We start from the raw sequence: 18,917 nt of genomic DNA, 5'->3' as shown, positions 1-18,917 counted from the left end.
GCACAGGAAACAGAAGAGTATACAAACTCCCTAAAAAATAAAAAAAATTGTATATCCAAAGACAATGTAAACAGAGTTAAAAGTTACTAATAGAATTGGATAAATATTTCCAAATGCTATATCTGAAGGTATATTAATGTTCCAACTAGAAATCCTAAAAATTAACAACAATAAAGGCAAACAATACAATTTAGAGATAGGTAAAAGACTAACATAAATAATGAATCTCCACAGATAACCAATCTTAGTTGTCTGTTGGATGGAAAATCTTGTTTCTCTGGTTCTGGTGTGTGTTACCTATTTCTTCTTTGTAGTTAATCTCTTTGAATATTTTCTCTAGTGCTGGTTTTGAAGACATAAATTCCTTCAGTTTCTGTTTGTCATGGAAGCTTCTTATTTTTCCATCTAATTTGATAGAAAGTTTTGCTGGGTAGGAAATTTTTGGCTGGAAATTGTTTGCTTTCAGAGTTTGGAATATGTTACTCCAAGCCCTTCTGGCTCTCATAACTTGGTTTGGGAAGTCTGGAGTGATTCTAATTGGTTTGCCTCTGAATGTCACTTGGCCCTTTGCTTTTGTTGCCTTTAAGATTCTCTGCTTGGCTTCCAGATTGGTCATTTTGACAATTATGTGGCGTGGGGATCCTCTTGTCCGATCCTGTCTAAAGGGAGTTCTATACGTTTCCTGGACCTGTGTATCAACCTCTTGCTCTATGTTTGGAAAATTTTCTGCTATTACTTCCTTGAAGAGATCGTTGATCCCTTTGGTTTCACTTTCTTTTCCCTCCTCTATTCCAATTATTCTTAGGTTAGCTCTCTTAAAATGGGCCCATATTTCTTCAATGTCAGATTCCTGCTGTCGGATATTTTTTTCTAGATTAGAAACTATGCGTTCATTTTTGGAATGATCATCTTCTAAGAGCGAGATTCTGTTCTCCATGTGTTCTAATTGGTTGTTTGTGCTTTGAATTGAGGCCTTTACTTCATTAATTGCATCCTTTATCTCTTTTTGGCTCTCTCTGAATTCTTTTCGAAGCACCTCTATTATTTCTACAGTTATTTTCCTGATTTGATCTTCTAGAAATCTCTGATTTTCTGTTTTATCGGGTTCTGATGTTGTGGGGTTGTGGGCATTCATTGCTCCAGTATTATTCCTCTTTCCCATGATTTCGGAAGTTTGTGCCTTCTCTGGGTTCTTCCCTTGGGTCACTATGACTTCACTTAAGGTGCTCTGGATCTCGAGTCTGTAGTATCTCTGACCCCACTACTCCTTTACTGGGTTGTATCACAGAGTCTCCGACCCAGGGAGTCGATAGAGGCTGCTTTAGACTATGGGGGGGGGTGCCAGGTTGGGCGTTCTCCTATGGTGTGATATCTCTGCCACCGCCACTCCCCCACTGGGTCAAGTCCCAGGGAGTACAGTACTGGGATTTCTCCTCTGTGGCCCACAATTTGACTCACTGTTCTTGAGTTCGCAGATGTAGCTGTACTGGACTCGGTGAATTCACTGCTGCTGCCGCTGGTGGCAATATGGCGCCGCTGCCACGCCCTCGGCCGTGAGGCTGGCGTATTTTTTCTTCTCTGGTTTTGATTTCCACTCTGAGTCCCTGCAGGGTGTGCTGAGCTCAGCCACTGGGAGCTTTAGATGTTCCCTGCGCCGAAAGATCCCGCCTGGCTGTTCCGCCGTGGCTCACCTCGGCTTGCTATAGCCGTCTGATGAACTCGCCGCTGCCGCCGGCAGTATGGCACTGCTGCCGCGTCCTCGGGCGTGAGGCTGGTGTATCTCCTCTGTGGCCCTGAGCTCTGTTCTCAGTCCGCTTTTTCTCTGGAGCCTGGTGATTTTTTTGTTTCTCTGCTGATGGTGTTTTCTGGCTATGAAAGGCGCTGATTTTGTGGTAATGGAGATTGGTTATTAGCGGGGCTCTTAAGCCCCGCTTTTCCCGGTTGCCATCTTCCCGGAACTCTCTAATATTCTAACAGGGCTAGGCGCTCTGGGCCTTCAGCTCAGTGCCCCATGGCTCAGTTTGCATTGGGTAAAGGGAGCTCTTAGTGACCCATCAGCTAATGCCAAATAGAACTTTCATATCTGAAATCTCAAGATGAGGACTTCCGGAAATGAAATCCAGAGAAAAACTGCTCTTGAGTCTCACTGAGAGGAACTTTTCCAAGTTTTTTACCCACCCTGCCAATTCTGGGCCTGGAATATCTTAACAACTTGAGTGTCCCCCGCCACCCCCACTAACTTTGTACCTGCGATCCTTCTGTTAGAGAGAGGCTTCCCCAGAAGTAGATGGCATCTCAGCTGTAGACAGCGTTTCCCAAGATGCCCACCAGGGCGCGCACTGGGGCGGGCTCCTGCACCTCTGCATTTCTTCTTACCTAGACTTCTGCATCTTTTGGTGGCTTAGTGTTGTAACTAGAGGTCTCGGCACTCATTCTCATTCCTTATTTTAACTTAATAGGTTATTATGTGTTTCTGTAGTGTAATACTTTTGTTGTACATGGATAAATGCGCTGAGAAATTCAATAATTGGGCTATTTGGTTTAAAGGCGCAGACTCCTCATTTGTTGTGGGAACCTGGTGAGGGAGGTGCCTGCTCCAAGGTTATTTTATCCTCATGACAGTCATGGGGTCACCTCTGCCTCTGCTGCTTTCCCTCCTCCCTCCCTTCTCCCTTCCTCCTTCTTCCCTCCCTTCCTTCTTCCTTCCTTCCTTTCTTTCTTTTTTCTTCCCTTCTTTCTTTCTTCCATTCTCTATTTTGTTTTTGTGGTACTGGGGATTGAACCCAGAGGCATTTTAAAAACCTTTGAGCTAAAGCCCCAGTCTGATTTGATTTGATTTTTTTTTTTTTTTTTTGGAAACAGGGTCTCACTAGGATAATGAGAGTCTCACTACTTGCTGAGGCTGTCCTTGAACCTGCGATCCTCCTGTCTCAGCCTCCCAAGTACTAGGATTACAGTCGTGCACCACCACACCCGGCTTTTCCTTATGTTTAAATATACTTTTATTAGTGCATTGTAGTCTCACATCATACTGTGGTCAGAGTGATAGGGACATATAGCACACAGCACTTGGTGGGCTTTCCTGTCTTGAATGTCTACGTGCAGTCATTTGCTGACTGCTAATGTGTCTCTTTAGCTGTAATGGTAAGACTATAAAGAAATGCATGATTGTGAGTAGACTGTAATCTGTGAACGACATGTTAGCACTAAAGCTCCAGGATGATCATGGCTAAGAGTAGTACTGATGCCCTAGGCATTGGGAACTCTCACTCAGTGAGAGCTTGACCAAAAGCATTAGGGAGTGCTAAATAAAACTTCTCATCATATGGCCAAACATTATTGTGTAATCTTAAATAAAAATTATAATTACAAGTATCACATTTGCATAGGATACAAGAATAATGGGAGGACTCCTAAAGTGCCAGTGCAATGAGTAATTAGTAATAATGTGCAAGGTAGAAATTAATGTTGGCTTTGCAAATCAGCTCCATCTTAAAGAAGTGAAGCAAGACAAAACCAGTGCAGACCTTGTTGTTGTTGTGTGTGTATGTGTGTGTATGTGTGTGTGTTGTGTGTATGTATGTACGCATGTATGCATGTATGTGCGCGTATGTGTATGTATATGTGTGCGTGTATGTGTGTATGTTGTATGTATGTATGCGTGCGCGCGCGTGTGTGTGTGTGTGTGTGTGTGTGTGTGTGTGTGTGTGTTTGGAACACTAGGGATTGAACCCAGGGCTGCTCTACCACTGAGTTACTTCCCTAACCCTTTTTATTTTTTATTTTGAGATAGGCTCTCACTAAGTTGCACAGGTTGGCCTTGAATTTGAGACCTGTCTGCCTCAGCCTCCTGAGTAGCTGAAATTATAGGTCTGTGCCATTGTACCCAGATCAAATGTTTAAAAAACAAAAATGATCAAGTAAATAGAACTTCTATTTATTTGAATTTGGAAGATTGGAAATTATTTGGTTGAAAAGGAATATGGTGATTTTAATTGGTTTATTTAGTTATTAATTGATTTATAACAAGTTACTGGTTAAAGTCATCAAAGTTTTTGTCTAAATTGGGAAAACTAGGTTTTGAGAACTCAGACTTTCATAAAGAAGTTACTTACTCTTTGGTTGAACTTTCTTCAGTGTGCACTTTCAAATTTGCTTTTTGTTTTTTGCAGTGGAAACACTATATTCAGTGTGATGGGAGTCCTGATCCTTCAATTTCCCAAGAAATGAATACTTTCATCAGCTTATGGAAAGAGGAGACAAATCAGACTTTTGAGGAAGTGGTTGGGAAGAGTAAACTGGTGCTTCGTGTAAGTATTTAAGTATTGTCCTGTAATACAAATTATGTTACAAGGAATCTTATATTAACTTCCAAAACGAAGTTAAGTATATTATTTTCCAATTAATGACACTATTACTTTTGAACTTTGGACTACAGAAAAATATTTGGTAATCTTTTACCTTTTTTTTTTAATAACTCTTTACAGTTGCTTGCCAGTTTAGGTAAAACCAACGTAACATAAATGGAAAACATTTGTTTTTCTAGTGGATGCAAAAAGTCAGATTTTATGCATTTATGTAGATAACTTCAGTAGATAGGTGATTTTTATCCTCAGCAGGCTATTATTGCTATTACAGTTTGTATCTTAAATGTCTCCTAAAGTCCACACACTCAAGGCCTGGTCGCCAGCCAGGCATGGGGTGAGAGAGCCTTTATGAGGGAGGCGCCCTGGAAGGAGGTCAGGCCACTGGACCGAGCCCTTGAGGGACACTGGACCCCAGTCACCAGAAAGTGAGCACCTTCATTCCACAGCCTGTCCCTTGCCCATGATCCTGTGAGGTTCAACTGCTTATATGCCCCTCCTTATAGGGATGGGTGCAACATAGGTAATTTAGAGGGATACTAAGTGATTTTAGGAAAGACAAATGAACCCAGGAGGCAGAACTTATCTTGCAAATGATTTTCTTTGGAAATGAAAGGGCCAGGGCAGACAACAGGTGGTGGACAGGTTCCAAGAACCCACCTTTAGAACAGCACTGTGAAGGGGTCATCTTACACAGGTCATCCTGCAGGTAGCCACTGGGAGCTGCCCTCAGGAAAATAGGTGGAGTTAGTGAAGACCTCCTCTCCTCCGTGGTTAATCTTTCCTGGCTATTTAGTGAGCTTCCTAGGGAGGGAGTAAGATAACTCCATGTCTTTTGGAAGATGCTTCCTTAACCAGGTAAGAGAATTCCAGCCAAAAAAAACTCTCTGTGCTTGGGGTGGAGACAGTCCGTGGCTCTGAGGCTGCTTCAAAGGTCTTCCAATTCCTTTTAGCTCAGATGTGCTCAGCATGCCAATAAAAGGCATACTTTGGGCTGTGGTGTTCTGAGCCCCAACACCTTGAAGACATCCTGCATATTCTGAGCTTTTTGGATGCTGATGAATTCATCACACAGTGTTTTTGCCATGTACCTACTCTCTGTCATGGAAGCTTCCAGGCACAACATCAGTTTAGGAATATGGCACTTGGAAATTCATGGGGAGGCAGTGGGAGGAGCATTGGGGTTTATCATGAGGAGTGGAGGGACATCTTTCTCTCAGAAGCATGTGGAGTGCAGAGGTAGAATCAACAAACAGCAGGGGAGATGGACATGCGTGAGTGAGAAGGAAACAGAAGAGTAATCACACTGCGAGACTAAAGCCGGGAGCCCAGGCCAGTGCGACAAGAGCCGTGACTGAGGGACTTAGGTAATACCAGCTTCTGGATGTCCGTATTTGCCCAACAGATTCTCACACAGAGCTCAGTGCATTGCCCTGTTTCCCAGAGGAGGAAGCTGAGGCACAGAGATGCTCATAACTTGCCAGGATCTCGTGCTGGTGAGAGGCGGCTAGCACTGAGACCGGCGTTCTTGCCCAAGTCCATTCTGCTTTATACTACTATGCTGCCTTTCTTAATTTGGAAGTTTCCTAGGAGTATCTGTGTCCGAGCTAAAAATTAAATTCTGCCACTTACTAATTCCTTGATCGTTGTAGGCCTCCGGGTCCTTGTCTATAAAATGGACCACAATCACACTATCTACCTTGTAGAATAAGGGCGAAGATGGACTAACCCTACCGGGCATTTAGGACCTGTGCCGACTGTCCAGGCAGAGTGGCTCTCCTCCTGGCTTGTGACATGCCTTGCTGTGGTTTGGGTACGGTGTGGCTCCACGAAGGCCCATGTGCTGGGAGCTGGTCCCCCGTGGGTGTGAGGTGAGGGCCTGGTGGGAGGTGCTGAGGTCGCCAGGGCTCCATCCCGGTGCATCCCAAGGAGGGGGCTGGTGCCACAGGACAGGACTGTGCCCTTGAGGAGGGGCTATCGTAAGGAGTCTTGGGATCCCTCTGCGTCCCTGTGCTGCGCACCCCACTCGGCATCCTCCCAGCATTGGGAGGCCATTCCCAAAGCTGAGCAAATGCTGGTGCCACCTTCCGCAGCCAGAGAAGCCTCTTCTCCTCATAAGGTTCCCAGCCTCAGAGAGTTTGCAATAACAACACAAAAACAGACTGAAACATTCCTATCATCCCAGTCTTAGGGGAGTCACTACTTGTCTTTGCCTATCAACTTGCTCATGAAATCTGTTGCAAATAGTGAAATACAATGTGTGTGTGTGTGTGTGTGTGTGTGTGTGTGTGTGTGTGTGTGTGTGTAATAGTGTGTGTAGTAGTGAAATAGAAGGGGTTTTGGAGGAAATACTTTATTTCTTCATGATCTTAAATTACTGAATAAATACAGAAAGGTTTTCTGTATGTCTTGCTGAGGATAAGTTATTCCTCAATTAAAAAGAGCATCTCCCCTTTCTTCTTTTGACTTTTTATTAATGGATTAATGAAATTTCTTTGCATTATAGTTAATTGAGAAATTGAAATTAATTTTACTGGAAACACCACCATATGACCTGGAAGAAAAAAGTATAATCCAGTACCAAACATCAATTCTACAACTGCAGGAGCTCCTTCATCTTAAATTTAATATAGCGACGGAAATACTTCTCAGAGTATGTGTGATACTTTCTTTATATTATTAACTTTTATAAAGGATTAACATTTTATACTACATTTTTCTTTTTAAAAATATTTAAAGGTTATGGAAAAGTCAGTAAGATAAAGTACATACATTTATCCAGATTTAACATCTGTTAAAGATTTTGAATACATGAAACATCAGTATCATTTTTTGTTTTTTTTCCCCCGGTGGTCCTGGGGATGGAACCCGAGGGCCTCTACCTCCGGGCTATGCCCCTGACCTATTTTATATTTTATTTTGAAAAAAGGTCTCACTAAGTTGCTGAGAGCCTCACTAAATAGCTGAGGCTGACTTTGAACCTGTGTGATCCTCCTGTCTCAGCCTCCCAAATACTGGGATTACAAGCATGCGCCACCACGCCTGGCAAAAGTCTAGTCTTTCTAAAACTTGCCAAGACTTACTAAATTTACTATGAAAATAACTTCACAAAATAGTGCTAGATATTTATTCTAGATAAATCAAGAGGACAGAAGATTACAATTGTTTAACTATTGCTATTCTATTTTTTCTTCAACTTTTTATTTTGAAAATACCATATATAAATTTATTCGTGTGTGTGTGTGTGTGTGTGTGTGTGTGTGTGTGTGTGTGTGTGTGCACGCGCGCATGCTCGTGTGTTTGTGTTAGTTACTGAGGATGGACCCCAGGGGCATTCTACCTCTGAGCCAAACTTCCAGCCCAATTTTATTTTATTATCTTTAATAAATAAACCCTCGCTAGGTTGCTGATGGTCTCGATAAATGGCTGAGGCCATCCTTGAATCTTCAGTCCTTTGTCTCAGCCTCCCAAATGCTAAGGTTGCAGGCAGGCCCGCACCAGCACATCCTGCTTGAAAATACTATATTTGAACACGAGATTTAGATAATTTTTTTAGCAATTATTTTTGTTGACGTTTACTGAGGTTATTCTGAAGGGAATCTAAGATAAGTGATGAAATAATTACCTAAGTTGCATGACCCATATATAATGGCCTTATATAATGTTTTTCATCCTTTCCCTTTTTTCTTATAGCAGGCGAGTACATTAGCGGATCTGGACAGTGGGAATATGGAAAAAATCATTCAAGATGAAAATGTTACCCTGTATGTGTGGGCAAACCTCAAGAAGAACCCAAGGTACCTGCTGGGTGATGGTTCTTACAGATGCGACGCTAGAGTAACACCATCATCCAGGCAGATGCTTAGTAACAGCCTGGCATTCTTGGGAACCCGTGTTAGGCCAGCAGGGGTTTGGAGCACCACTGCCTTACCTTGGGCAAGGAGTCTGGCCTTGTTGAGCTTCTGTGTATCATCAGTAAAATGCCAACTGCTCCTTACTAGAATCGGTGGAGGGCTAGACACTGATGCATGTAGATGGTGCAGTGTGGCATGTGGTATAAGTACGCTGTTGTATGGTAGGTCTTCCCTGCCTCTCTACCCACTAGCCCTTCTCCCCAAGAAGTAGAGCTGGTGGGTGCTTTCTACTTGGCTCCCTGGAACTTTTAAAAATACATATTTATGCTGGGCGTGGTGGTCCACGCTTATAATCCCTATGCTTGGGAGGCAGAGACAGGAGGATTGCGCAGGTTCAAAGCCAACCTCACTGGCTTAAGAGACCCTGTTTCCAAATAAAAATATAAAATAGGTCTTGGAGTGTAGCCTGGAGGTAGAAGGGTTCCATCCCCAGTACCACCAATATATATATATTTATCTCTGTGTATTGTTAAGGTTTTTTTGTTTTTGTTTTTGTTTTTGTTTGCGGGTCTGAGGATGGAACCCAGAGGCATTTGACCTCCAAGCTACATCCTCTGCCCTAGTTTTTATTCTTTATTTTGAAACAGGGTCTCACCAAGTTGCAGAGGGCCTCACTAAGTAGCTGAGGCTGTCTGTGAACTGTGAACAGTGATCCTCCAGTCTCAGCTCCCCGAATGCTGGGATTACAAGCGTGTGCCACCATGCCTAGCTAATAATAAGTTTTTATATTGGTTATTTTTCAGACATTTATGTGATGTTTTCCTGATCATTTTCAGCAAAGAAACATCTTTCTGAGGAATCATAATGATAAAATTCTTTTTTTTTTTTGGTACTGAGGATGGAACCCAGGGGCATTCTACTTCTAAGCTACACCCCAGTTCTATTTTTTATTCTTTGTTTTGAAACAGAGTCTCACTGAGTTGCAAAGGGCCTCACTAAGGAGCTGAGGCTGTCCTTGAACCACAATCCTCCTGTCTCGGCCTCCCAAATGCTGGGATGACAAGTGTGCGCACAAATTCTTGATCCCTTGGTTGTTCTTGATATTAAACATTTTAAATTAGTTGAGTTAGTATGACAGTGAATTTCAGGAAACAATGATCAGAGTAGGAGTTAGGAGGCCTAGATTCTGGTCCTAGCTCTAAAAAGATTTAATTATACAACACAGGAAAAAGTAAACTTTATTTCTGCTATAGAGTAGAAGGAGAGAATAAAAGAAATGTTTTCCAAGTTCCATTTACTACTAAAAGCTGTGGTTTAAATCTAATCAAAGACAGTATGCAAACTTTTTTGTTATTTTTGTAAAATATGTCACATCTAGAAGAGTGAAGGAAATTATATATAAATGAAAATAAAGCAAATTGTTCCATACTTACTACGCATGTTTAAGAGGAGAATTCAGGAGGAAATCGTGGGCGGGATCACAGCTTGTTTTACTTTGCTGGGGGGCGGGGGTTGTGATCTTGAGCGTGTGGGAGGATGCTGACAGTGCAGCATGTTTGTTGGGACCCAACCCTGAAGCACAATTGGAATGGAGAGAAGTATGCTTAGGTATCAATTTGAGATGCATCTCGAATATCCTAGGATCTTATCCTTTTTGTTAAAACGAATCATTCACAGGTACAGAAGTGTCAAGTTTACTGGAACCCAAGTTGGATTTGAAATTCCAAGGGTGCTGGCAGCAGGTGACATCGCCCTGCGGCTCCTGCACACTCGTTATGACCACGTGACTCCGCTGCACCCCCTGGAGACAGAAGCAGAAACAAGCAGTGTCCTGGACTCTGAGTCTGCCAGAGAGGGTGTGAAAGACGCACTCAGCCAGGAGGACCAGGCAGAGTCTGGGCTGCAGGAGGTCGGGTCCAAGCTGGTTCATGAGGAGGGCGTGGAAGCCGAGGCGCCCGGCAACATGGAGGCACAAACGGTGGGACTTTAAATTATGTAGGTGCTTCATGCAGGAAGTGTTGTTGGGGTCCCTAAAGCATTCTCAGAGTTTGATCTAAAAGCCACTTTCTTGCCAATGCCTCCATTTCCAGTTTATATCTTTTTTTCTTGCCCTCCACTAGTAGTCAGTATTCATAGTTGAGGCAGGCTCCAACATCATAAAGTTCTACATAGGAATTGCTCATTTTTATACTAGGTGCCCTTCTTGAAAGCTTCAAGGCCATGTGATTTTGATATGTTTATTACAAAGTTCAAACTCATCCATGGGAATGTTCCATTGAAAAAAAGGTACAGCAAATACTTTCGCAAACTGAAGGGTTTCCCCACGTTACTCTGTTCCTTTCTTAGAAGAAAGAATTTTATACAGTAAATAATTTGTAAAAAATTATATAATAAACATATATTTTCATAAAACATTCATCTCTGAAAACTTGCCATCTTTAGATATATTATTAGAAAAATTTAATAGTTGTGATCCTTTAATTGGTTTCTGCTCTTTAAGCCACCTTCTATGTTAGAAAAGCTTCCTCTGGAGAGGTCAGCAGTACTTCCTCACAGCTAAGCAGCTAATGTGGTTAGCATAGCTCATTTGTATTTTAGGACGGACCAAAAGTATGATGTTTTTCTATAAGTGCTTAAGACATGAAATATACTTTTTGTTGATTTATTTTCTTTAAACACAAGAAAGTGCCAGGCGTGGTGGTGCATGCTTGTAATCCCCGTGCTTGGGAGGCTGAGACAGGAGGATCACACAGGTTCGAAGCCAGCCTCAGCTACTTAGTGAGGCTCTCAGCAACTTAGTGAGACCCTGTTTCTAAATAAAGTATAAAATAGGTCTGGGAATATAGCCTGGAGGTAGAAAGCCTCTGGGTTCCACCCCAGTACCACCAAAAATAAATAAATAAATAAATAAATAAATAAATAAATAAATAAATACAAGAAAGAATTAAGAATTAGATTGAATACAAGTTTAAAATCAGAATATGAATTATTGATATTCTAAGAACACTTATACTGAAAATTCTATTTGAAATATTAGAAAAAATTATCAAAAATAAAAATTTAAAAGACCCTATAGCAACATAGAAAATAGATATGACTCGCCGGGCGTGGTGGCACATGCTTGTAATCCCCATGCTTGGGAGGCTGAGACAGGAGGATCGCTCAGGTTCGAAGCTATTCGTGCTGACCTAAGAGACCCTGTTTCCAAATTTAAAAAAAGTATAAAATAGGTCTGGGAGTATAGCCCGGAGGTAGAAGGGTTTCCAGGAACCCCAGTACCACCAAAAAAGAAAGAAAATATATATGACATAATACTAAGTGCAAAAGCAGCCTTTTGAGTATAAATATAGTGTGTAAAATTTTAAAAGCATTAGGGGAAGAGAATCCAGAAACCTGTACACAGCTGATGTAGTAGAGGTGGGTAGAGGTTGGAAAAGATTGATTATCCTTTAAAATTGTTCTGTTCACTAAGATGTTCTTTGAACCCTAAGATATTTTGTGAAGTTTGATTTTAACCCGAGGCAGCATGGTAGCTTTACTAGATTGCAGCAGTATTTTCAGTTGTCATCCTTTCCTGGGAAGCGATCACAAGCTCTGCACCCAGTCAATGTGCAGGGGTTGCAGGAATGAAGGAAGAGGCCTGGAACTGATGGCACTTCAGTGCAGTAAGAACAACTGGAGCCCAGCGTCGTGGTGTGAGCCTACAATCCCAGTGCCTGGGAGGCTGACAGGAGGGTCACGAGTTCAAGAACAGCCTCAGCAAGTAATGAGACTCTCATCAACCTCGTGAGGCCCTGTTTCAAAATAAAATAGGGCTGGGGACGTATCTCAGAGGTAGAATGCCCGTGTTCCATCCCCAGCACCACCAAAAAAAAAAAAAGCAGCAACAGCATATGAAACTCCACTAATGTAAGGTTACGTGGCAGGACTTATGATTTCAAACTGATGAAAAAGAAGAACAAATACAAAGATGTCAAAATTGATATGAGAATGAACAGTATGAAAGTATTTGTTCTTGACCTTTCAAAATACCAGATAATGCTCCCCTTCTGCACCAAGTTCTTGATCATACATAATGTTTTGTGAAAATTCGTCAGTATTTCATATAAAATCACATTAGTTAAAAAATTGTGGTACAGAGCTGGGCATGGTGGCGCAGACTTGTAATCCCAGCTTTTGGGAGGCCGAGACAGGAGGATCTGAGTTCAGACAGCCTCAGCTACTTAGGCCCTCTGCAACTCAGTGAGACCTTGTTTCAAAATAAAGAATAAAAAAATAGGGCTGGAGGTATAGCTCAGAGGTAGAATGCCTCTAGGTTCCAACCTAAGTACCACAAATAAATAATAAATAAATAAATAATAAATAAATAATAAATTTGTGAAACAGCCATTGGAAGACATAAAATTTGAACTATTACTTTGTAGATACATGGCTAAAGCAATTTCTTTTTCTTTCTTTTTCTTTTCTTTTTTTTATTTTTGGTCCTGGGGAAGGAACCTAGGGGTATTCTACCTCTGAGCTACCTCTCCAGCCCCTTCATATATATATAAATATAAATAAATATATATATTTATATTTATATATATGTTTTTAATAGGGTCTTGTTAAGTTGCCAAGAGTCTTGCTAAATTGCTGGGGCTGGCCTTGAATTTGCAATTCTCCTGTCTCAGCCTCTCAGGCACAAGTGTGCACCACGACACTTGGCTGAAGCGATTTCTTATATACATACATCTCAGTGAAGGTGGCCTCATGCAGCCATGTTTTATTATTCTTTTGCTTTTAGAAATGGTTTCATATTAAAAGTATAAGCATATGAATTCACTATGATGCTGAACATGTGTATTCCTAAGATCTGTCATCTAGACATATTTGATTCACTCGTGGCCGATGAGCTTTAAAGTACCAACTAAGCTTTCTCAGTTTGGATGCTTACCAGTATGTGTGCTTTGTCCAGCTCTCATTATTGTCCACTGTCACAGTGAACATCTCAGGTTACAGTGATGACTGGCGGTGTGCAGATGCTAATGTAAGTGTGCCACAAAGTGCATCAGGAGAAGCTTTATCCCAGGTGCTTAAGAGCAGTAAACGGAGCCCAGGAAGCCTGGCAGGCAGCTAGTGCTGCAGCAGGAAGACTCCTACCTTATGAGGGGCATGTGAACTGGGAAAGCTCAGGAAGAACTGGATGGCTTTAGGGGATTTAAGCACAGTGGCCTTGAGGAGAGGCAGTGACTCAGCCCCGTCTCCAGGGTGATCCTCTCAGTACTGCAGACGAGCAAGTGTGCGGATGCCTAGACTAACTATGCGTGTTCTCATCCCTCCAAACCCACAGCAGCCTGACAGAGCCAACACGAGCAGTGCCGGAATGCAGACACTCCCAGAAGCAGAAGAGTCCCGCAACAACGATGAAGCACAGCACTCCAAGACAGAAGGGGAGAGCCGGCTCCTGTTCAGGAGGAGGAAGGACGTAAGCAGCCCCAGCCCCAAACACGTGCCAGGCCAGGGTGGGCAGGTGGGTCTGCACCAGCCACCCATGCTGAATGGTGTGAGCAGTCGTGCAGCACAAAAATCACTGGGTTTATCAGCACAGCTGCTCGAAAGAGGACAACAGAGACAGTTCAGTGGGATTCCAGGGGTGGGCAGAGATTTAAAAAGGTGGGCACATGGGGAGTTACAGTATCTACATAAATGAAGTGCCAGAGGTCGAGAGTAAAAGGATGAGTTTAATATAATAACTGGCATTTGAAACAGCTGGCTTGGATTTCTTTTTTCCCTGCGGTTCTGGGGTTGAACCCCTGGCCATCCTGTTTGGGTTTCAGGGCACTTTTCCAGCGGCCTCTGCACAGCGGCGCCTGCCCTCCGCCGTCTCACCCGCTCGGCCTGACTTCTGCTTGCTTGTCTTTCAGTTGCCTCTATGAGGGCCCGCGTCTCCTCAGGTAAATTAGACCCCTCTGCCACGCTCCCATCATCTGTTTGGTGGCACAGAGTTCTCACACACTAAATCCACCCAGGATTTGACCTGTTCAATGGCGAGGGCTCTCTGGCTGCATATTGAAGAGATGAAGGAGAGAGGGAGTGAACCGGTGGGGCCTGGTCAAAAGCAGGTCCTGATTCTTGTATGCATGGCCCTTCCTTAGGCACCACCTAGGTCCTCCTTGCAGGGACCCTCCTCCTAGGACTCTCCAGCTCGAGCAGAGGTGAGCTGTCTTTTATGGTGCTTGAGCTGGTGTGCCTCCAAAATTGCAACCCCGATCTCATTCATAACGCTACTTTTGTGTGGTAAGATGTATTATGAATTTTTAAAGCTGGCATAATATATATTCATGAAATTCAACTTTTGTATATATGTGTGTGTAAATTAGGGATTACCTTTAAGATTAGTAGGGAAATTTATTATCTTTGGGTTTTAGAGGAAGAAATTTTTGTATTTTTACATTTTTGTAGCTTCATATTTTAGGTTGACATACTTTAATAAACGTTACATTTGTGGTTTTATTGGTACATTGAGTCACACATCAGAGCGAGGTTCAGAGCACACAGCACGTGGTGTGCTGCCCACCAGGTCCCACCTGCCCCCAGCCCTGTGCCTGTTAGTGAGGGGGCATGCCACCTTCTTCAGGAACATTCCCTCAGTGAGCTGAGTCCTTCACTGAGCCTCCTCTTGCCTCCTACCTCCCCCAGGCCCTTCCACTCTTCTGCTTTCGTCATGTTTATCCAAAGTCCCTTTGGTTTCCAGTTTTCCACTGGCTCCCACATCTAAGAGGCACAGAACCCTTGACTTCCACAGACCGGCTGGTCTCACTGGGCCCCGCTTGCTTTCCTGCACATGACACGATTCTGTCCTGCATTACAGCTGATTGACGCGCTGTTCTGTGCCACATTGTCTGTATCCACTCGGCTGTTGATGGATATGTAGGTTAGTTCCAGACTTTGGCTGTTGCGACTTGTGCTCTATGGATGTGGATATGCATGGATCACTGTAGAGTTCCGACTGCCTTCTCTTGGACATGGCGAGGAGGGCGCAGCGGTGTATGGTGGCTCCACTCCTGGTCTTTGGAGGGGCTCCATACTGAGCTCCATTGTGCTGGTACTTGTTTACAGCCCACCAACAGTGTATCAAGTCTTGATAATGGCTTTGGAAACCGATTGCAAGGCACAAATGATATAATAATGCAGGAAGTTATGGCCCCAAGTACCTGACTTGTGTTTGATATGTGAGATAATCACAAATAACATTTATTACTTTGCTAATTTAAAAATTGTATGTTACACTAGATTATCTTTCCTTTTTCATGAGCCAATTAAGAACTTGTCCACTAGAGGGCTCTTAATACCATACCTTAGTTACGTTAAATGGGTACTAATATTGTAGGTATTATTTCCCAAATTAATACATCATACAAATATTCAGAAATGCCTAATTTAAGCACATCATATTTGTAAGAATTTTTTGTGGAACTGGGGATTGAACCCAGGGGCATTCTACCTCTGAGCTACACCCCCAGCCTGATTTTTTTATTCTTTATTTTGAAACAGGGTCTCATTAGTTGCTGAGGGCCTCACTAAGTAGCTGAGGCTGGCTGCGAACCTGTGATCCTCCTGTTGTAGTCTCCCAAGTACTGGGATTACAAGTGTGCGCCACCATGCTCAGCTATTTGTGAGAATTTTAAAGTGGTAATTTTTTAGAAGTATTTTAGTGATCTAAGGGGTATGCATGATAGAATAGGCCTTTGATCTTTAAAAGTTCAGATTAAAAGTAGACTTTGGCCAAGCACTATTTCACACACCTATAATCCCAGTATTTGGGAGGCGGACACAGTACTCTGAGGCCAGCCTCAGCAATTTAGCAAGACCTTGTAAGTAAAAAGGGCTGTGAATATAGCTCAATAGTAGAATAATTCCTCTGGGTTCAGTCTCCAGTACTATACCACATACTCAAAAAGTACCCTGCCTTTAAGATACTGTAAACAAATACAGGATTTAACATAAATACATGTATATTGCATCTGTTAAGTGCCTTCTGTAAGGAATTCATAGTCTTGTTTTCCTGGTAGAGATCAATGACAGTATAAACCCTGATATATACAGTGAGACGTTATACCTGAGAAACAAGAGATAAAATAAATCAAAATAAAAACAGTTGAGGGCATTAGAGCTTTCCTCTTGTAACATTATTTGTGCTGAATCTTTACATCATCATGAGGGACTTGAGATAAGAAAGAAAGGGAGTTTTTCTGGTCAGTGGGAAAGGTATGGATACATGAAATACCCTTAGAAATTCGAGGACTTCTTGGATTTTTTTATGGACAAAAATTCATAACAATAGAAAATTCTAATGCATGTGTACCTATGTTCATAGCTGCACAATTCACCATAGCCAAACTATGGAACCAGCCAAGATGTCCATCAAAAGATGAATGGATTACAAAACTGGGATATGTACACCATGGAATCTTACTCCGCCATTAAAAAAAACTCATATCATTTTCAGGGAAATGGATGGAACTAGAAGACATTATGCTAAGTGAGATTAGTAAGTCACAAAAAATAAGAAATAAGATGCTTTCCCTAATATGTGAGAGCTAAGGAGAAATGGGTCATAGGAGGAACTCTAGATGAAAAAGGAAATCCTATAGAGGAGCAGACAAGACAAACTAAATGAGGGTATGGGAGGGGGGAAGAAGGAAATTCTCTAAAACATGCAATGTACTTAAACATATCGAAGTCAACCAGTAAGCCAAGCAAGGGAAGGAGGGATGGGGAGGGAATGGGGTGGGAATTGGGTAAGGGCTAAATCAGTGGTGTGTACATATATGTACACACAAGTTTTTTACCCCAATATGATGTGTGAATATAAGGTACAAATACAAAATTTAAAAAGATAGAAAATTCAAGAAACCTAGCATCGAAGTTTCTAAACATTCAACAACCTTCAACTTTCCACAGATTTACTTTATCAGTGAACTTCCACGACCATGCCTTGGACCTTGTTCTTTTCTCTTTACGCAACAATATTTGTTGAGTGCCTACTTCTACCTGCAAGGCACGGTCTGGCCCTCAGGAGACAGTGTTGAAAGAGCAGTAAGGGTCCTGCTCTCAACATTTACATGTGATCTGGGGAAACCAACAATAAACAAGAAAAGTATATCAGGTGGTGACTACCACAAACAGATGTACGTGGTGAGTGTAGGCTAGTGATTGGAGAAGGCCAGGCTGGCGTGGTACTACTTAGCACCCAATGGCAATCGCTACAGAGCTTGTGAGGCAGAAATGAGGACCAGGAGAAGTTGGGCTCTTGCTGCAAGTGCGTGGGCAGCCATCAAAAGGCTGTCAGTAGGAAGGTCGCATGAGCTCCTGTGTGTCTGCGAAAGATGGTTCTGTCCCTATGTAGAGAGCCAGAGTAGAAAGCGTGCCATCTAGTTTAATAGTGCTGGTTGACAGGGCACAGTGGTGTGGACAAAATGGCAGAGAAATCCTGGGAAGATGGATGTTCAGATGTGTTTGGAGGTGAATGATCAGATCCTGCTTATTATTGTCTCTGTGGCTTCTTTGGCTGTGATTAAACAGTCTGGACACTGTGTGTTCCCCATGAAAGTCGGACAGACCAGCTCTCTTTGGAGGCCATGCAGCCATGCTGTGGTGTAGACAGCAGGGTATGTAGCTGCTCCCGTGGAGCGGGGAAGGCACTCTGGGGTGATGAGGTTCCCTCCGCACTGCTGATGCTAGTTGCTATTAGCAAGGCTTGGGTCCTGGCAGCCCAGAGGGGTGAAGGGTCCTAAGCACTCGCCTTACCTGTCTTCCTCCTCTCAGGGAGAGGCTGTGGCAGGGATCACAGCTGTCCCTCTGATCTCGCACCCAACCCTGGAAGGAGTGTGTGGTTAGGCAAGCACAGGCAGCTGTGGTGTTCCTCACTTGCCACTGTGGGGTGTCTTCCAGAATTGAATCAGCGCATGCCCAGGGCAGAACAGTGGGCGTGCCCCATCCTTCAGTGAGTACCCAGCCAGGAGACAGCTGGACAGAACCCTCCCCAGGCCTCCTTTGGCCAGGTGCCAGCTGGGTGGTGGAGTCATAGCACACCCGTAGGTGGACAGCAGGGGGCATGCAGCATCTTTCTCCCCATCAGCAGCAGGTGGCCGGGGGCAGGCAGTGGAACCCTGGTGTCTGCCTCCAGTGTTGAGGGCCGGACCCTGACTCCCTCCCTGTTCCAGAACCCGCCTACTGCGGGGGACCTCGTGGATTTGAGTCAGTCACTCTGCTGGTCATTGAGTTCATAAGGGAGGTCCCCACAGAGCAAGTGCATAGGGTCCCAGAGGGCATTCGCAGGGTTTGACCCCTAGAGCAGCAGCCTCTTCTTCAAGATGGCTCCTGACTACAGGGCCTGGGGTTCTATGGGAGGTGATGTGGAATTTTTTCCCAAAGCAAAACAAGGCTGCTCTGTAGATTCCAGGCCACTCACCTCAGCGGCCGCATGCCTGTGAAGACTCGGAAGCTCTCAGCCTCTGGGATGACCAGCAGCCCGCTGACGTGTGCTGCGCGGGCTGGGCTGTCCCCTTCACCTCCTTGCAGAGGGGCGTCCCTGCTCCCAGCTGTGGAGCCAGTGTGGCAGATGCTGGCCGAGCTTGGTCTCTTCTGACCTGTGTCCCGGGTCTGTGGGAGAGATCCGGTCTCTCCTGCTGACTTCCACTGTTCTCTTTCAGTCACT

The 18,917-nt window shown here is 43.6% G+C and overlaps 1 protein-coding gene across 1 annotated transcript in view; it reads left to right on the top strand.

Moving 5' to 3' along the window:
* DNAI7 (dynein axonemal intermediate chain 7) overlaps positions 1-18,917 on the top strand; it is a gene marked incomplete at its 3' end in the record, with an annotated part of 39,048 nt that overhangs the window by 8,897 nt on the left and 11,234 nt on the right. Inside the window, exons 4-13 of the mRNA XM_080705047.1 lie at positions 4,173-4,310; positions 6,871-7,017; positions 8,058-8,161; positions 9,896-10,196; positions 13,173-13,244; positions 13,548-13,870; positions 14,035-14,151; positions 15,137-15,302; positions 17,811-17,868; positions 18,424-18,509. Of these exons, the coding sequence (XP_080561173.1) occupies positions 4,173-4,310; positions 6,871-7,017; positions 8,058-8,161; positions 9,896-10,196; positions 13,173-13,244; positions 13,548-13,870; positions 14,035-14,151; positions 15,137-15,302; positions 17,811-17,868; positions 18,424-18,509 (1,512 nt within the window). The remainder of the gene's footprint in view (positions 1-4,172; positions 4,311-6,870; positions 7,018-8,057; positions 8,162-9,895; positions 10,197-13,172; positions 13,245-13,547; positions 13,871-14,034; positions 14,152-15,136; positions 15,303-17,810; positions 17,869-18,423; positions 18,510-18,917) is intronic.

This window comes from Muscardinus avellanarius (genome assembly GCF_963383645.1).
Source record: "Muscardinus avellanarius genome assembly, chromosome: 11".
Taxonomy (NCBI): domain Eukaryota; kingdom Metazoa; phylum Chordata; class Mammalia; order Rodentia; family Gliridae; genus Muscardinus; species Muscardinus avellanarius.
The sequence above is the reverse complement of the archived record's forward strand: the minus strand, read 5'-3'. Positions and strand labels throughout refer to the sequence as shown.